The following is a 17,228-nucleotide window of genomic DNA, read 5'->3' on the forward strand; positions in this document are numbered from 1 at the left end:
GATACCTGACAAAGGCATAGTTCTTAGTTCTCTCCAAGGGCACCACTGCCAATGGACTCACACAAGGACCATACTAGAAATGTGCAACAGCGCCCACAAATACCCTCCAACTTTGAACTTTGCTATAGTCCCTCAAGAGTCCTGGGCCTCGTGGTGGCATCCTATTGGCTCTCCGTATGCCATGTGCTCATCCTATAGAGTCCAGGGTCTAAGAGGAGAGAAACATCCCCATTTCAGCTCAACAGTCTTACCTCTCATCTATTTCAGAATTACTTCCCAGGTAGGAGGTGCAGACATTGTTCTAAACAGCAAAAGTCCACTCTAACACGGTCTTTCCAAACATGAATGGATTGCTTTTGGAGGATGTAGGATGAATGATGGTTTCCCAAAAGATAGGCAAATGCCCTAATCCCCAGAACCTGTGCATATTACCTTACTTGGAAAAGGGCTTTTGATGATGTGAAGTTAAAAATCTTGAAATGAGGTGTTCATTCTGAATTTTCTGGTTGATTCCTGAATTTAATGACAAGTATTCTTCGAAGAGACACACAGAGGAAAGGATAATATGGAAACGAAGGCAGAGACGGGGGTGATAAGGCCACAAGCCAAGGAAAGCAGCACCACCAAAAACTGCAAGAGGCAAGGAACTCATTCTCCCTTAGGGTCTCAGTAGAGGCTGCAGCTCTGCCCAACAACTTCAAGTTTCTGGCCTCCAGAATCACGAGAAAGGGATCTCACCGAGATCACAGCCTCATCCTGTTGTTTACTGTATCGTTTCTATGCGATTAGAACATTACTATGTGGCTCTTGATAGATTATTGAAGATTTTATTTCCAAAGTTGTTCATATACAAACTTGATCTATGACTTCAACTCTCTTGCTTTTCCTTTTATCTCTTTTTTTCTGACACAAAAGGTTGAATCCGCTAACATGAAAAAATTAACTGTTCATATTATGCAGCTGTCATTTTTCATCCTCTTTGGGAATATTTGCTAGAAAAATAAATGGTGTTGGGTTGCTACATTTGTTACCAAATCACTGGAAATTCCCTTATTGCACTTTGAATCATCCTGAGACACACTTATTTTTAGCCATTTTCTTGATGTTGACATAAATCAGGGTTCATCTCCACATCCTTGTGACTCATGTCTCATCTGCATAAATAAATATTGAGAAGTGATGAGTACAAATTTCTCTTGTGTTTGAACAAAAGAACTTAAGCAGGTGACAAGGCATTCTGCACATCTGGAAGTTAAAGTCCTTTGTACTAAATTTGACCTGATTTTACATTCTTCCGTTCGTGCTCTAAACATGAAAAGTTAGTGATTTCATAGAATTCCTTGGAGCGATTTCTGGGTATTTTTTAATAAATTTAACCTTTTATAGCTTTATTTAGGATAATATCTGATTGATAGTTCATGGATGTACCTTACTGATAGCCAAGCACAGTGTATTTACACACGTTATGGAACATTTGCTTGCAGATGTAACCTTAGTTTTAGTACATGCTGTTAAGCCTCACAAATATTGGATGTAATATATAAAATGAATGGTGATCACCTTGGATACCAACATGGTGGTGAGAGATGCTTTGCTTTACTGTAATCTTGCTGGCGCCCACTCTTAATCCTGTCATCCTGCCATTATCCTCTCACAATATCCTTCCTTCTCTGACCTACTCAAGGAGCTCAGTGTAGCAGGAAATTCAGAGATACACACAAACAAGTGCAACATGGAGAGCTCTGTAATAAAGTGGAGAACGGGGAAGGAGAAGCTGTTTACATGTCGAGGGCAAAGGAAAGTCCTTCTGAAAAAGACTAGAGGGACAAGCATCTTATTAAGTGAGTAGGACTTTTAACAAACCATGTAGTGAGAAAGTGAGTTTCACGAACCAGAAGTAGAAGTAGCAGAGGCCCAGCCAAGAGAATATGTTAAGACAAGCTCTGAAGATACCAGGGCAAGAAAGTGGCAGGTAATAGGGCCAGGTATTGGAGGCTGGATCACATTATAAAAATAAAGAAGAGTCATTGGAGGCTTTTAAGTACAGAAGGGATTTGTTCTCTAGAAAGCTTAGATGACATGGATGCTAAACTGGAGGGAAAAACCATCATTCTTTTCATGCAGCCAGTTTGGGAAATGGTTTTCTGGCAAGGTGATGGTGAAGGAGAAATTAAATAGGAGTCACCATGAGAAAACCCAGGGGCTTTTATTAAACCTGAGAGATGGGGGAGAGGGTAGCAGGTAAGGCCATGAGATGTTACTTCAGTCTTTGCTGCTTCATAATTTCAGGCATGATCATTCTAAGGAAGTGCAGAGCTGCCTACCCTGATGCTAAAATAACGGGGAAGAGTCTAGCTCGATATATACTTCCAAATGCATCACACAACTTGACACACCATTTGAATTGAATCCAAGTTGTTCAAACCAAAACTCCTAAAAATCAAATGACAGCTTTGTTGCCTTTGCTGTGGTTGGTAAGCAGGATAAGCAAACTTTCAGCCATCTGTTGTTTTCCTAGATTGCTAGAGCAAACTCTAGAACTTACCCTGCTATACAATCACGTTTTGCTTTATTAATTTTTAGCCCAGAGTAAAGACATTTTATACTGTGTCTATATACGTGAGTGTGTGCGAGTGTGCTAGGGATAAGAAATGTCAGTGTGAGGTTTAAATTCTTTTCTCCCAGTAATGACATAAAATGCAGCTGCTGTTTTCCAGCCTAGCCCAGCCCACCCTCTTTATTTACTCTAGGGCCGTCTTTTATTTGCATCACTTGACTGAACCAGTAGTAAGTGCCTTTTTTTCCCAGGCTGAATGCAGTCTGACCACTTGGCTTTCGCCTGTCGACTTCCCTTCTGCATTCTTCTTTTACAAGGGTGTGCTCTCTCCAGCACATTTCTCTGCCATTATGTGCCTCTTGCTTCCTGTAGAAAGATGAAAACCGAGCAGCTTATAATCCTTAATCAAATTCACTGCTCCCACGGTTGGGTTCTGAAATGTCTGAGGGAGGTTTGGGGGTTAGTTTTGTTTTCTTCTTAGGGCCAGAACCTTTGTGAGACAGTACTTTTTTTCCTTACTTGTGACAATGTTTGAAAGAAAAGGGGAGAGAGGTGGCCCTGGCACACGTGGAAAGTTCTAAGCCTCCTTCTTGCCAAAAAGAAAACACAAGTTAAGATGCTTCCGTTGGGAGGGAGACTACTGAGTGGCAAAATTATGCTCACAGTGAAAAGTCATCTCTTCCCTCCCACAGGGAACCTGTGCCTTCCAGAACAATGCAGCAACCCTGCTTGGCTATGACAGGTCTTGGAATCATAGTTTATAGTCGATGGCACTTGGTGGCAAACAGTAATTTGCAGCCTAGAGGTCGCTTTGTTGGCAGGGAATGGCCACTCAGCTCATTCTCAAACTGCCTTTGGACCAACAGAACGATGTATTCCTTTGAAGATGGATTTGCCCCTTCTTTTACGGCCCCCCTAGACTCAACAGTATAATGGAAAATAACAATTCTTTCAGTTTCTTCTCTAGACCCTGCCTTAGTAAGGTAGGGTCCTACTTTGGAGGAGTCATTCTCTGAAGCTTTCACCAGCTGTTTCATGTTCTAGAAGCCTTTTGGAAATAGAGAGAGGGTGGGGGATGCAGGATAGCTTCTCAGCAGAATGAAGCTGGTGGAGTTTTTAGAGCTGCCTCGTCCTAAGAGTCAGACTAAGGAATCCCTCCAGATTCTTCAAGGTGAAGAGGTGGTTTTGAGAGTAGGTTAGGAAAGCAGAGCAAGTAGCAGAAGTGCCTTGCCAATAGCAGGAGAGAGTTGGCTTTGTCACTAAGTAGCTCCATGACCCAGGACAAGTCACAGAAACTTGAAAGTAATGACCTCCAGTTTCCTTAAAAATAAAAGCTACACAAAATCAACAGTTCTGCCCTCAGAGAAGTAAAGTATATTATGAGTGCCTAGAAGTGTGTTTGTGTATGTGTATTTGGCAGTCATTGCACACCGTGATTATAAGTCTCTCAGAGTTTAGGAGAAACGAAATCAAGAAGCCAGGGATAAATGTTTCCCAAAAGTTTCTGAGATGCTTTTGATACAAATTATTCTCCTCTTCATCCCCACCAATTCCTGATAGAGACTCTCTGCATTAGACCATATCTAAGATTCCAAAAGGGATTTTCTCATTACGTGACTCAACCTGAAAAAAAAAAAAATAGGGAAATGCAAATTAAGACAACAATAAGATACCCATTTAACACCTATGACAGAGCTCCAAATCTGGACACTAGTAACACCAAATGCTGCTAAGCATTTAGAGCAACAGGAACTCTCATTCATTGCTGGTGGGAATGCAAAATGGTACAGCCTATAGAAGAGAGTTGAGCAGTTTCTTACAAAACTAAACATGCTCTCACCATACACTCAAGCCATAGTGCTCCCTTGGTATTTACCCAAAGGAACTGAAAACTTATGTTCACACAAAGACCTGCACATGGCTGTTTATGGCAGCGTTACCCATAACTTCCAAAACATGGGAGCAGCCTAAGTGCCCTTCAGTCGACAAATGGATAAATAAGCTGGTGCATGCAGACCATGGAATATTATTCAACACTGTAAGGAAATGAACAACCAAGTCATGAAAAGACCTGGAGGAACCTTAAACACATATTACTAAGTGACGGACACCCATCTGAAAAGGCTGTACATGGACTGTGTGATTCCAGCATATATGACATTCTGGAAAAGGCAAAACTATGGAGACAGTAAAAGATCAATGACTGGCAGGAGTTAGGAAGGGAGGGATGAATAGGTGGAACACAGAGGATTTTTAGGTTAGTGAAAATACGCTGTATGATACTATAATGAGTGATGCATGTCATCATGTGTACATTTGTTTTAACCCCTAGAATGTACAACACTAATTGTATGTTAGTTTTACTAATTGTACAGCAGTGAATCCTGACATAAACTATGGACTTTGGATGTGTCAGTGTAGGTTCACTAATTAAAACAAATGTACCACTCTGGTGAGGGATGTTGATAAGGGGGAGACTATGCATGTGGATTTTTTTGTGCGTCTGGTCTAAAAAGTGCTTTAAAAATTAAAGCCAATAAAATAAATAGGGTATCATGATTAGAAGCATATGTGATAACTTGTTTCTAAAGCCAAGTAACCATCATCTTGAGGTGATACAAATGTGGACATTTCAGGTCTCAATGTGAAAAAAAATTTTTTTTTCATCTAAGTGAACTAAAAGAGAAACACTACAGGGGGAAAAGAGAACAAGCCTTACCTTGTAACAAAAAAGCTTTGTGTATAAACACAGAGGGATAACTTTGAGGTGGAAAATTAATGACAGCTCAGCTATTAGTAGGACAACTTGTGAGTTTTAGCATTCCATTTTAAAGTGTGTAATTTTAAATGATAGGGTTTTCCTTATTGTCATACCATGTAATTTGGCAAGAAAATGCACACGGAAACACAAACAAACAATTATCTATTTAAGTACTTTAATGATACTACTCTACAGTGATTTCCCTTTGAAAACATACAATACTCTGCATTAGACTTTTATATAAGGTAATTTCCCATCTCTTCCTACTTTTACTCTTTGGTTCAATTCTAGCCCTAGCCTAAAAACAAGAATGAGAAACCAGTAAGTATAATTTAGAATAACCCTCTGTGCTGTCTCAGTGAATTTCTTTCTTTTTTTTTTTTTTTTGCTATTTCTTTGGGCTGCTCCCGCGGCATATGGAGGTTCCCAGGCTAGGGGTCGAATCGGAGCTGTAGCCACCGGCCTACGCCAGAGCCACAGCAACGCGGGATCCGAGCCGCTTCTGCAACCTACACCACAGCTCATGGCAACGCCAGATCCTTGACCCACTGAGCAAAGGCAGGGACCGAACCCGCAACCTCATGGTTCCTAGTCGGATTCGTTAACCACTGCGCCACGACGGGAACTCCCTCAGTGAATTTCTATATTCCTCCTTCTCTTCCCTCACGCCCATAAAACAATCCCTCTTCACATACTCATAAAAGAATTGTAAAGTCAAAAAGGGCTCCCCTTGAAAACACAACATCCATATAAAAATCCCAATGGTAAACGATTCCTTTAATACACACTGAGAGCCTATCTTTGGTTAAGTACTAGACTAGGCATTAGGAATACAAAGTCAAATAATATATAGTCTTGACTCTGAAGATGTCTGTATTTTAGTAGAAGAAACTGCAAAGTAAATCATCATTTCAGCTACACGATAAGTGTCTTCAGGGGGTAATGCGGTAACACGTACGAGAGGCTTCTAAATTAGATTAGAACATAAAGAAGAGCCTCTCTGAAGAAGCTATGCTCTTATTTTTCTTTTACTAATTTTTTTGGCCATGTTTGTGGCATGCGGCTGTTCCCAGGCCAGGGATCGAACCCACACCATAGCAGCTACTCAAGCCTCTGCAGTGACAATGATGGATGCTTAACCCACTGTGCCACAAGAGCACTCCTACTCATACTTTTGAAGAATGTGTACACATTAGCTAGATAAGAAAGGGAAAAAGAGAAGAAATGAAGATAGTTTTAAAATAAACACCAAGTCTCACTTTTCCACACAAAATAGACGTGGGAACTTGGAAAAAATAAGGTTGGGGAAGAGGCAAGATACTTCTGAAACACATGTGAAAGCTCTGAGTCCTATGCTAAGGAATTTGAACTATATTCGTCAAGCTATGGAAAAATGTTGAAGGCTTTTTTAATAAGTTAATGACATGATTGGGCAAGTATTTTACAGCAATCTTTCTGACAACATTCTGAATAATAGCTGAACAGAGAGGCAAGAATTTTAATTAGGTGGTTAATGCAACAATTCAGGTAAAGAGGTGAAATCCTAACCTAAAGGGATGATGCTAACGTGGAATCCAGAAGCAGCTCAATGAAAATTGTTGAAGAGGTAGAATTCAAAAAAACTTCCTGACTCACTAAGTGCGGGGGGGGGGGATAATGTGGGGATGTCACACAGGTGTCTGGCATCATCAGTTGGCTGAGTAGTGACAGTACTCATTGACTGAAATGGGAAATTTGAAAGTAACCAATTTTCTCAAAAACGTCTTTAAAAATGTTAGATTTGTGGAGTTCCCGTCGTGGCACAATGGTTAACAAATTCGACTAGGAACCATGAGGTTGCAGGTTCGGTCCCTGCCCTTGCTCAGTGGGTTAATGATCCGGCGTTGCCGTGAGCTGTGGTGTAGGTTGCAGACGCGGCTCGGATCCTGCATTGCTGTGGCTCTGGTGTAGGCCAGGGGCTACAGCTCCAATTCGACCCCTAGCCTGGGAACCTCCATATGCCACAGGAGCGGCCCAAAGAAATAGCAAAAAGACAAAAAAAAAAAAAAAAAAGTTAGATTTGAGGCTTCCGTAAGACATATAAATAGAGGGATTCTCAAGGTAATTGGATATAGAGATTGGAGCCTTTTAGAAAATCAGATTTGCAATTTCATATGAATATATATATTCACATATGTATACTGATATACATTGATATATACATATGTTACACATTTTTATGTGTGTGTGTATATATATATATATGTATCCCATTATGCAAATAACACACATATTTAGCAAAAATTTGGGAAGAGAATACACTTTAACAGGAGTTACGGTAGATTTAAAGAGAGGATTTCTTTTTTCCTTCATATATATTTTTTTCCAAATGTGTAATGAAGATTTTGTTGTGGATAAACTTCCTTTTAATAATAAAATATAAAGTAATAACAAAAAAAGAAATGTGAGTGTGGTCAAAGGTATTATAGAGCAGCAGAGTAAACTTAAAAGAAAAAAATTGTCTATTGGTTTGACAGCATGGTAATCATTTGGGGATTTTACTAGAAGTCCCTTTCCACAGGTAGAGTTGTAAATGAGCTCAGAGGAAGTAGAGATAATAAATGCAGGCAATGCTTTCAAAGAGTTTGACTGCAAAAGGAAGGAGAAATATGGACGGCAGCCGGAAAAAGAGATGAGTGAGCATAAGAAAGATACTAGTTCAAAGGAATGTCTAAAGTGGGATAACTTCAGTGTGTTTAAAGCTAACAGGAAAGCCAATACAGAATCAAAAGTACAAAACAGAGAAGGGGTGACTATTGGAGCCGTACCTCTGAAGAGAGAGGAAGCCACTGAATTTGAATGTCAGGTGAAGGGATAGCCTTAAAGTAGAAAAGACTTTACCTACAACAAGAGGAAAGAAAGAAATAGAAATAGAGACAAAAATTACATACATATCTTAGCTTCGACTCTTTTCCGAATCTCATGTAGATAACAGTAAAGCTATTAATACATAAACTACAAAAATCCAAAAGGAATGTAAACATCCATGATATAATTTTGAAATTGAAAAGCAGATGAATCATGGACGCTGATTCAGCAGACTTGAGAAAGTTGGCAGTGGAAAAGCTAAAAAGCAACTCAATGTATGTCTCCCATCTGCAGGAGACTCAGGGATGGGGGAATCCTCTTGCAGAATTCTGAGGAATCTGGGGTGTCCCTCTAGGCAAGAGTTTAGACGGGCCTTCCCAGGGAAATCTGGCCCAGTTATAAGAAACACACACACACACACACACACAATCTACTCACATTGGAGAGTCTCCAAGAAAGTAGCAAGCAAACCCACCCTACAGTGAAGCCCACTAACAAATTCCACCAACGGCATAGAGTTACCCAAAAAAGACAGCTGAGAAACAATCTTGAACTTAAATATCAATCGAAATGGAAAACCCAAGAGAAAGATTATAAGATTAGGTGAAGAAATCTAGAAAAATAGAGAAAATAGGAAAAAGAGAGACAGTAAGAAAATTAGAGAACTATTGAAGTGAGCCAATACCCATAAAATAAGAGTTCCAGAAAGCGAAAAGGAAAGAAGAAAGAAATGGAGAAAACCATTGAATAAGACAAGAAAGTTTCCCCAGAACTGAAGGATATGGGTTTCCAGATCAGAAAACCCCAGCAAGTGCCAAATTCAATGAATGCAAAGAGAACCACACCAGGAAATTGTGTTGGTAAATTAAAAGAAGTGGGGTGGACAGGGTAAGGATGAGGGATTTGTTTTTCCATGGAGCAAGGGAAAAACAGGTTGCCTATGAAAGATTAGGGATTTGAATGGCTTTGGCCTTCTCAACAGCAATGTTGGAAACTAAAAGACTTGGAAAATGGCTTCAAAATTCTGAGGAAAAATAATTTCCAGCCAAGAATACTAAACCTGGCCAAACAATTAAGTAAGGGCGAGAATAACAACATTTTCAGACTTGCAAGATCTCAAAAAATGACAGCTGCAAGGCAGGCATAATCATCGCCAGGCCAGCCTGGAGCAGGTCAGGGGCTCCAGGAAGAGACTTTTCCAAGAAGAGGAAATTAACATTAAGGGTTGAAGGGATTGAGAGGAGATTTACACCACTGGGAAGAGGATCGGGAAAACCAAGTAGATTTTAGTATTAATCCAAGAGACACAAAAAGATGCGTGTTTAATTGCCTCCTTCCCATCCCTTTGGTGAGGGAGGAATTTCCAGCCTAGGGTTATGAGATGGCTGAACACATGACACCTGACACTGAGCAGAAGAGATCACAGCAGTTTATTAATAACAAATATAGCCTAGGGAGGAGGACTTCATGCAGGACCACACAGAGGTTGCTCTCGGGAACAGAGAGAAACAGCAGGAGCCATGGGAGGCAGGCTTTGTAGTATCAAGAGGTTCGGGGGCCCCTGGTTCCTGTGGGAGGATGGGATTGACTTGTGCGAATAATGCCACGTGTTAGCAGGGAACTGAAATTCATTACTCAGAGACAGGCAGGAATGACCCTGGTCCCCTTGATAAGGAGAGCTGCTTGGCTAGGGGATGGTTATCCAGGCGAGCAGAGTAGGGAAAGGAAACTTGGAGTTAGGTCATTTGACACCCTCCTGGTTTCTCCAGATGTCAAGGCAGCACCTAATATTGAGCCTTAATTTGAGGCCTTACACCACAGTGTTCAGGAAAGAAAAAGTAATTATAATATACCTATGGCTTAGCTGTAATTAGCATTTATATTTTATAATAAACAAATAAATGCAAGCTGTAGGAAATGAGAAAGAAAGAAAATGTCGTATATATGTTGAGAAGGAGGAGGTCTTGCTATATAAAATAGCTAAAACTCACCTTGCATGGTAGGAAGTCAATAGAATGTATCTAAATTGGACAGATCAGTAAGTGGCAACATACGCATAATATTTTGAAACATGGCTATAAGTTCCCAAAGAATCCACTAAAAGTGGTTGCTTCTGGAAAGGAGGAAATGACAGATGAGAAAGTCAGGGACTGCTATTTTTTCATACTTGTCTCTTTAAATTATGTGCTTAAATAACTCTGAGAAAAAAAAAATGTAAACCTACTTTTTAAAAATTAATGAAGATAGAAGTTCCCATTGTGGCTCAGTGGTAATGCATCCAACTAGTATCCATGAGGATGTGGGTTCCTTCCCTGGTCTCGGTCATGTGGGTTAAGCATCTGGCATTGCCATGAGCTGCAGTGTAGGTCAAAGATGTGGCTTGGATCTGGCATTTCTGTGGCTGTGGTGTAGGCCGGCAGCTCCAGCTCTGATTTGGCCTCTCCCCTGGGAACTTCCATATGACACAGACTGGGTCCTAAAAAAAAGACAAAAAAAAAAAATTAATGAAGATAAATTTGTTGTCTCCATGATAGAAGCCTGAAGAATTTATTTGATGCTGAAATGCTGCTGCTGAAGATAATGCACAGGTATTTGGAGCATGGCTGTCATGGGCCCTCTTGGGTAGGTTACCCAAACCCTCTTAACCCCTGCTGCTTCAGCTCTAAAATGGAGAAATAATAACCATATCTACCTTATGAAGAGCTGGTGCAGATTAGTTAAGGTGATGCCAACAAGGGCCTGGCATGGTGCCTAACATACAGTAATGTGCACTCAGCTGATGTTAGCGATTATCCGATTATTCGAAACGATGACTGATTTTCTCAGCGGAGTAGAAACCAAAGTCTTGCTGAAAGGGATGCGTGAGGTAGTGAGGTCTGGAGTTTGAGATGAAAACTGTGTCACCGAGGTAATGGGAGGAAGCGTGAAAATAGCTGCTGTGTGAAATGGACCACCCGGCTGAGCTGAGACTAAGCATGTGCCGCCAAATGCCCTACCGTCCTCTGAGGCACAGAGAAATCCAGGGCTTGCGTTGATTGGAAGCTGGAGTTTTGCTGAGAAAAGAGGGCAGGAGACTTAAAAAACCAAGGCAAGAGAGTGATTGAAATGATGGACCGTAGACCTTGGGCTCGAAATGGAACCTGGTGAAAGTAGAAGTTAACCTGATTGATGGAGCCTGGAGGGTTTTCGGCAGCCAAAAAGGATTATGGGGAGTCAAAAAGTGGGGTGGACTAGAGGAAAAGACATTCTCCTACTTCCGAAACATGATCGGAGGAGGTGTACGGAATTTAATACAAGACATGGGAAAAAGTTCATCTTATTATATCCTTGCAAAAACCTCAGAAAGGACAGAGTAAAATAACTGACATTGGTTGAATACTTGACAGGTATCTGGATTGTGTTAGGCCTCTTACATATTAATTTTCATCTTTCACAACAGTCTTATGAGGCAAATAATAATATCCCCATTTTATAAATGAGTAAACTGTAACAGAGAAATGGAACAACTGGCTCCAAAGTCAATATAACCTTCACAGCACCCAGCTGTGAAGACAGGCTATCAGGACTGTAACTAGTTGTGGGAACTAGGGCAAGACATTTATTTTTCCTCAAAATGAGTGGGTCGGACAAGATATTCTTCACTATACTTCCAGAAATAATACCCTAAATAACAATGCCTATGAACAAAGTTTTTCACATTTGTCAAGTGACAGTAACGAAATCTACCTTACCCACCTTGAAGAGTTGTTAAGAGATCAAATAAGTTCACATATGTGAAAATGATTTATAAATTAAGACACACTATATGGTTGACAGTTTAAAATATTGAGAAATACAGAGGAGAAAAAAATCAAAGTCATGAGGAAGAAAAATAGGGAGGCTGACTCAAATAATATCCAGTGAATATCGACTCCCCCACTTCAAGCTAGAGACCTGGGGAAGATTATCTAATTTCTCTGTCCTTCAGTTTCCTTATCTGGAAAACAGGGATTAAAAATCGGACTGCTTATAAAGGGTTGTGAGCATTAAACGAATTGATTTATAAAAAGCATTTTTAAGAAGTCCCTGGCACAATGGGAATGCTAAAAATATTAACTCATCATTACTATTACTGTTTTCCAGGTGTGCCATTTTTGTATAATATTATTATATAAATATATTAATATATAGTATATATACAATGTATTCTATAATATATACTAAGAAATATGAATATCTCTTACATTAGTTATATATTATATTATACAGAAATTCCACACCTGGAAAATATATAATACGCAAAAATTATAATATATAAATACCACAAAATTACATATTCAAAATTATGTGTGTGTGTATATATATATATATACACATACATATATATGCACACATATATATACATATAAAGAGAATAGACTCCCCAAAGATTGGGAAAAAATTCAAAGGGGGAAGTATGAGGAGTCTGAAACAGGAATTAAGACTGATATTGGAAAAAAAATATGAGAAATAAAGACACTTGGTTTTCTGCCAACAGGACTAACAAGCAGAAATAATGGGCAGCCCCCTGTACGTATGATCTGTGGAGCTCCATGAAGCCTGTCTGCTCGGCTGGCCACCTTACTTCGTTCCTACCAAGCTATCATCGTATTTATCGATTCTAGGGCAACCAGGTGTGCTAGTGGTTGTGTTAGATGCTGGAGAATAAAAGATAAATAAGAGAGGTCCCTGCCCTTAGATCTTTTTTTTTTTCCTTGCATTTTAGGGCCGCATTTGTGGCATATGGAAGTTCCCAGGCTAGGAGTCCAGTCGGAGCTGTAGTCGCCTGCCTACATCACAGACACAGCAACGCCAGATCCTTAACCCGCCAGATCCTTAACCCACTGAGCGAGGCCAGGGATCAAACCTGCGTCCTCATGGATACAAGTCAGATTCATTTCCGCTGAGCCACCATGGGAACTCCCTTAGGCACTTATTAGTGAAATAATCAATTAGTTAAGCAAATTGCTCCAATACACCATGGAAACTGTCATTTTTTAAAAGGGAGACTGAAATAATTGCTAATGTATATGGAATGCTTACTATGAGCCAGGTACTATGTAAGTGCTTTATGCATATTTTCTTATTTCATCTGCCCAGGAAAGGCCAGGGTTCCAGCTCCAGAGGTGTTGTTAATTGTCCTGCCCGACTGAAAGGACAGAGCCAGGAGGTAGTTGCCATAAGTGGGAAGTGGGAAAGCCCTGAACTAGGAGGATGGTGGAGAGAATGAAGAAGAGATGGATTCAAGTTATATTCATGGGATTAAAAGGTACAGGTCTTGGCAACTCTTTGGGTGTAGTGGGTGAGGAGATAATAGGATTGAAGAAAACTTCCAGATAACTCTGGAGGGTCTTTGTCCAGGGACACGATTCTAGAAGGCACAAACATTTAAACATCTGGAAAAGCTCAAGTTTATTTTCAGAATCTCTCATATAGCAGAGACTGATAAATTCCTACTGAATAGCCATGAAGCATCTTCTTAACTAAGAGTACCTGTCCATTAGTAGGTGCAAACAAATTTTCCAGCCTTCTTTCCCAGTAGGGATAGCCAACCAGATCAAAGACGGTGGTGAATTAAACCTTGGAGCGGGGAGGGGGGAAGAGACCACCCTCTAATATGTGGGCAGAGGAGTTCTAAAGGTCACAGAAAAAGCCCAATTCAGTAGATGAATGAAAACAATGGAAGGAATGTGTTTCGAAGAACTAGGGAGTCCAAGCTGCAGAGAAAGGTACACTGATTCCCGTAGTGAAAGCTTCCTTAGTAGGTATTCCCTGCCTAGGATCTTATTCAAACGCAAGCTCTCCGCCTCAGGGCCTTATGTATGACGCCAACTCACACAAAGCTCCTTCTGACTGTAGGCTTTCCTCTAGTAGATAGAAGCGGGGTGAGGAACAGAAGTATAAGACAGGGGTGGTGGGGAAGGAGTAACAGGAAGCGGAGGCTATAGAAAGGAGGTAAGATACATTCTCTACTTCCAACTCTAACCATAATTCTGCAAGGCAACGGGAATCACACTCTCTCAGCCTGAATACAGTAGGCTCTGTTTGCCACTTTCTAGCACCTGTTGTGTGGACCAGAAAGCCTGCAGCCCCTGTCACTTCTAAAGCCAAGGATTCATTCATCAGCGTTACAGTGAAAAATACTAGAAAAGCAGGTTATAGCACAAGACAGAGAATCTGTGAGGTCAAAGATGGCCATTTTATCTTATTTTAGGGCAGCACCCACGGCACACGGAGGTGCCCAGGCTATGGGTCAAATAGGAGTTGACACACAGCCACAGCAACGCAGGATCTGAGCCACATCTGCAACCTACACCACAGCTCACGGCAAAGCTGGATCCTTAATCCACTAAGCGAGGCCAGGGATCAAACCCTCGTCCTTATGGATACTAGTTGGGTTCGTTAGCATCTGAGCCACGAAGGGAACTCCTGGATGGACATTTTAAAAGTCACATATCTGGTTCTTAAATTTGTAACAGACTGAATAACTACAATGGATACTTGTCAGAGATCATACATTTTGATACAGCTGTAAACTGCTAGTTTCATAATTCAGTTTTAGGATCCTTTTCAGTAAGTAATTTTGTACTGTTTAAAAGCACATCCTTTCAATTGGCTAAGAATATTTTCACATCCTTTACTAAAGCCACTTTTGTTGTTACAGAGCAAGTGCATCCTTGTGTAAAACACATGACTTTGCCTGTTTTTCACATATAATGCGCATTATAAACACTAAATCTGTCAGGTGCTTGCTGTTTAATGAGGTAACCAGGTATTTGTTCTGTTGATGATTATTTTGATGGCTGAAATCCTTTGTTTTGAACCCGATGGAATATTTATTTATTGCCCCAGAGTCTTATTTGTTTGTGCACGTCTTCAATTTCTTTTCCTAGGAGAACTAGAGATGCTTGACACTGAATGACTCTAAGAAATCAGATAAATTATCCATCTGATAACTGATACTCATCTGTGACACTGGGCTTTTTTAATATATAGTGCTTGTGTAAGGAGGTCACTGCAAATTCTACTGCCTCCAAGATGCATGGAATATTTATTGAAGGCCTTGCAATTATGTTTTAACAACTGTGTCTAGTTTTAGAGATTCATTTTCAAACACTCAGATCCTTGATCATTCTAATTGCATTCCATATCTCTGAAGAGTGCCAGATTCATAATAGAACAGGGGAAGTGTGTCTAGAGGCATGCTCTAAAAAAACAATGGAAGAGGGCCCAGAAACAATGTCCTTTTCATGCTGCTTACTGAGCCTCACTGCTCTGTAATCAGGAGCGCCACAAACTTGTAAGAGGAATTGAAAAATTGACTGGATACCTAGAAACTCAAAAGGCCATGAAGACTGGCTTGTCAAATGGGATTTTTCCCTTTCCATCTGGAGAGCATGTCTAACTTTTCCTTGTCCGTGCCACAAAGGCCCTCTGCTCTTCCTCAAACATATATATTCTACATTTAGAAGAAAATTACCTCCCCCTTTAGAATTTCACCCTTTTTTATGTTGCAAATCACAGTGACTGAAGAGGACTCCTGATCCTCTTTGCAAGCTGGGACTAGACGGTAGCAGGAAGTGTTTCATCACATTCTTTTCCTGTCATTAGAGTCAATTATCATGTATATTTATGCATTCCTTTGTAAGAAAGTGCAGTTTGGGTCTGAAAAGAGCCTGCACAAAAGGGCATTTTTAATTAGACAGCCTATGTCTCCTGACTCATAAACGGCTAAATAAAATCATATATACCTCTAGTGGACAAGCTCACAAAGGCGAGTTTCTAACGCTCAGCAGCACTTCCCTAATAAAACTGATGAGCAGTCAGCTGCAGTCCTTGCGACCTCACACATCACCCACCAAACATCCAGCTGAGCTTAGATCCCACAGATTATTATTGGTAACGATGTTTAAAGCAAAAATTGTCTGAGCACAGCACCCGGAGCTTCTAATTTGGCTGTTAGAGCAATCTTGTTGTGACTTGTAAACTTTGCACTTAATTTGCTGGGTATTTAATACATAAATGAGGTGTAGGGCTGAATGCCATGTTGCAGATTTAATGCCTTAAATGATGTCCGGTCTATGATCCAAAGTGAGCATTCCTAAATTTCCAGCCAAAAGGAAAAGAAAAGAAAAACTGCTTTTCTTTTGAATCTAGGTGAAGAACCCTTTGGCAGACTTCAAAGTCTATGCAGTGTTAGGGGAGGGTGGTTTTATTTTTGTAATGTAAAAATAAATAAGAACCTTTTGAGAGAGAACTCAAGTACTAATATTGAAAGGGAAAATGCCCAGTTCTTGCCTAACCAACTCTTACCCTGGCAGCAGGAGTGAGACACCGAGTAGTCCATCCACACAACGAGGGCTCCACCAGTCAAAGAGACCCACTTCTTTTGAAGCAGCAGCTCAGGACAAGAAGGAGCGGGAGCCACATAGGAAGTGCACAAGACGGTCAGGGGGCCAGCAGTTGCTGCAGCTACATCTGTTTTCAAAGGCAGCGGTTTGGTAGTGCCCTGTGATGGAGATACCATCAATGCAAGCCACCGTATCCATGTCCAGCAGCGGCAGTTGTGAGGTTTTCACTAGTGGGAAGAGAAACTTCTCTACCAATTTAGGTTTAACTCGAGAGACTTGGGAGTTAAGTGACAACAGAGAGATGAACAGGAGAAAAAGTGACCACCCGTAGATGTGGGAGAATCCTGGGAACAGCTAAGCGTAAAGGTTTATATACAGACTTAATAAAAAGGAAGAGGCCCTTAAGACATCAATTATAAATTTTATAGACAATTTGGACCATCTAGAATAGTGATCTCCAGTAGATTCACACAAATGACAAAGTTTATGTAATTTTATAAGTAAAAAACATTTAGCTTGTTACTTAGTTTCCTCTCGTGGATTACCTGATCATTCGTTCTCAAAAGTTCACCTGCTGCTATTTCTTTCCATCTCACAAATTATACTCATCAAAGCTGCATGGGAATGTGTTTAATTTCCTGCTTGAGTGTCAGCCCACTGCTCCAGGGCTGCTTAGAAAATTTTCTTGCATCTA

The 17,228-nt window shown here is 40.5% G+C and overlaps 1 protein-coding gene across 1 annotated transcript in view; it reads right to left on the reverse strand.

Moving 5' to 3' along the window:
- Positions 1 to 811: 811 nt before the first annotated feature.
- The window catches only part of LOC146395141 (uncharacterized), a 146,866-nt gene continuing 130,449 nt past the window's right edge, over positions 812 to 17,228 (reverse strand). Inside the window, exons 4-5 of the mRNA XM_085004474.1 lie at positions 16,497 to 16,692; positions 812 to 4,180 (exon numbers count right to left, since the gene is read on the reverse strand). Of these exons, the coding sequence (XP_084860600.1) occupies positions 4,176 to 4,180; positions 16,497 to 16,692 (201 nt within the window). The 3' untranslated portion in view covers positions 812 to 4,175. The remainder of the gene's footprint in view (positions 4,181 to 16,496; positions 16,693 to 17,228) is intronic.

The sequence above is a fragment of the Sus scrofa genome, chromosome 17, assembly GCF_054392235.1.
Source record: "Sus scrofa isolate SSC_HxYL_T2T_F1_AM1 chromosome 17, Sscrofa_HxYL_maternal_Yorkshire_Landrace_v2.0, whole genome shotgun sequence".
NCBI lineage: Eukaryota > Metazoa > Chordata > Mammalia > Artiodactyla > Suidae > Sus > Sus scrofa.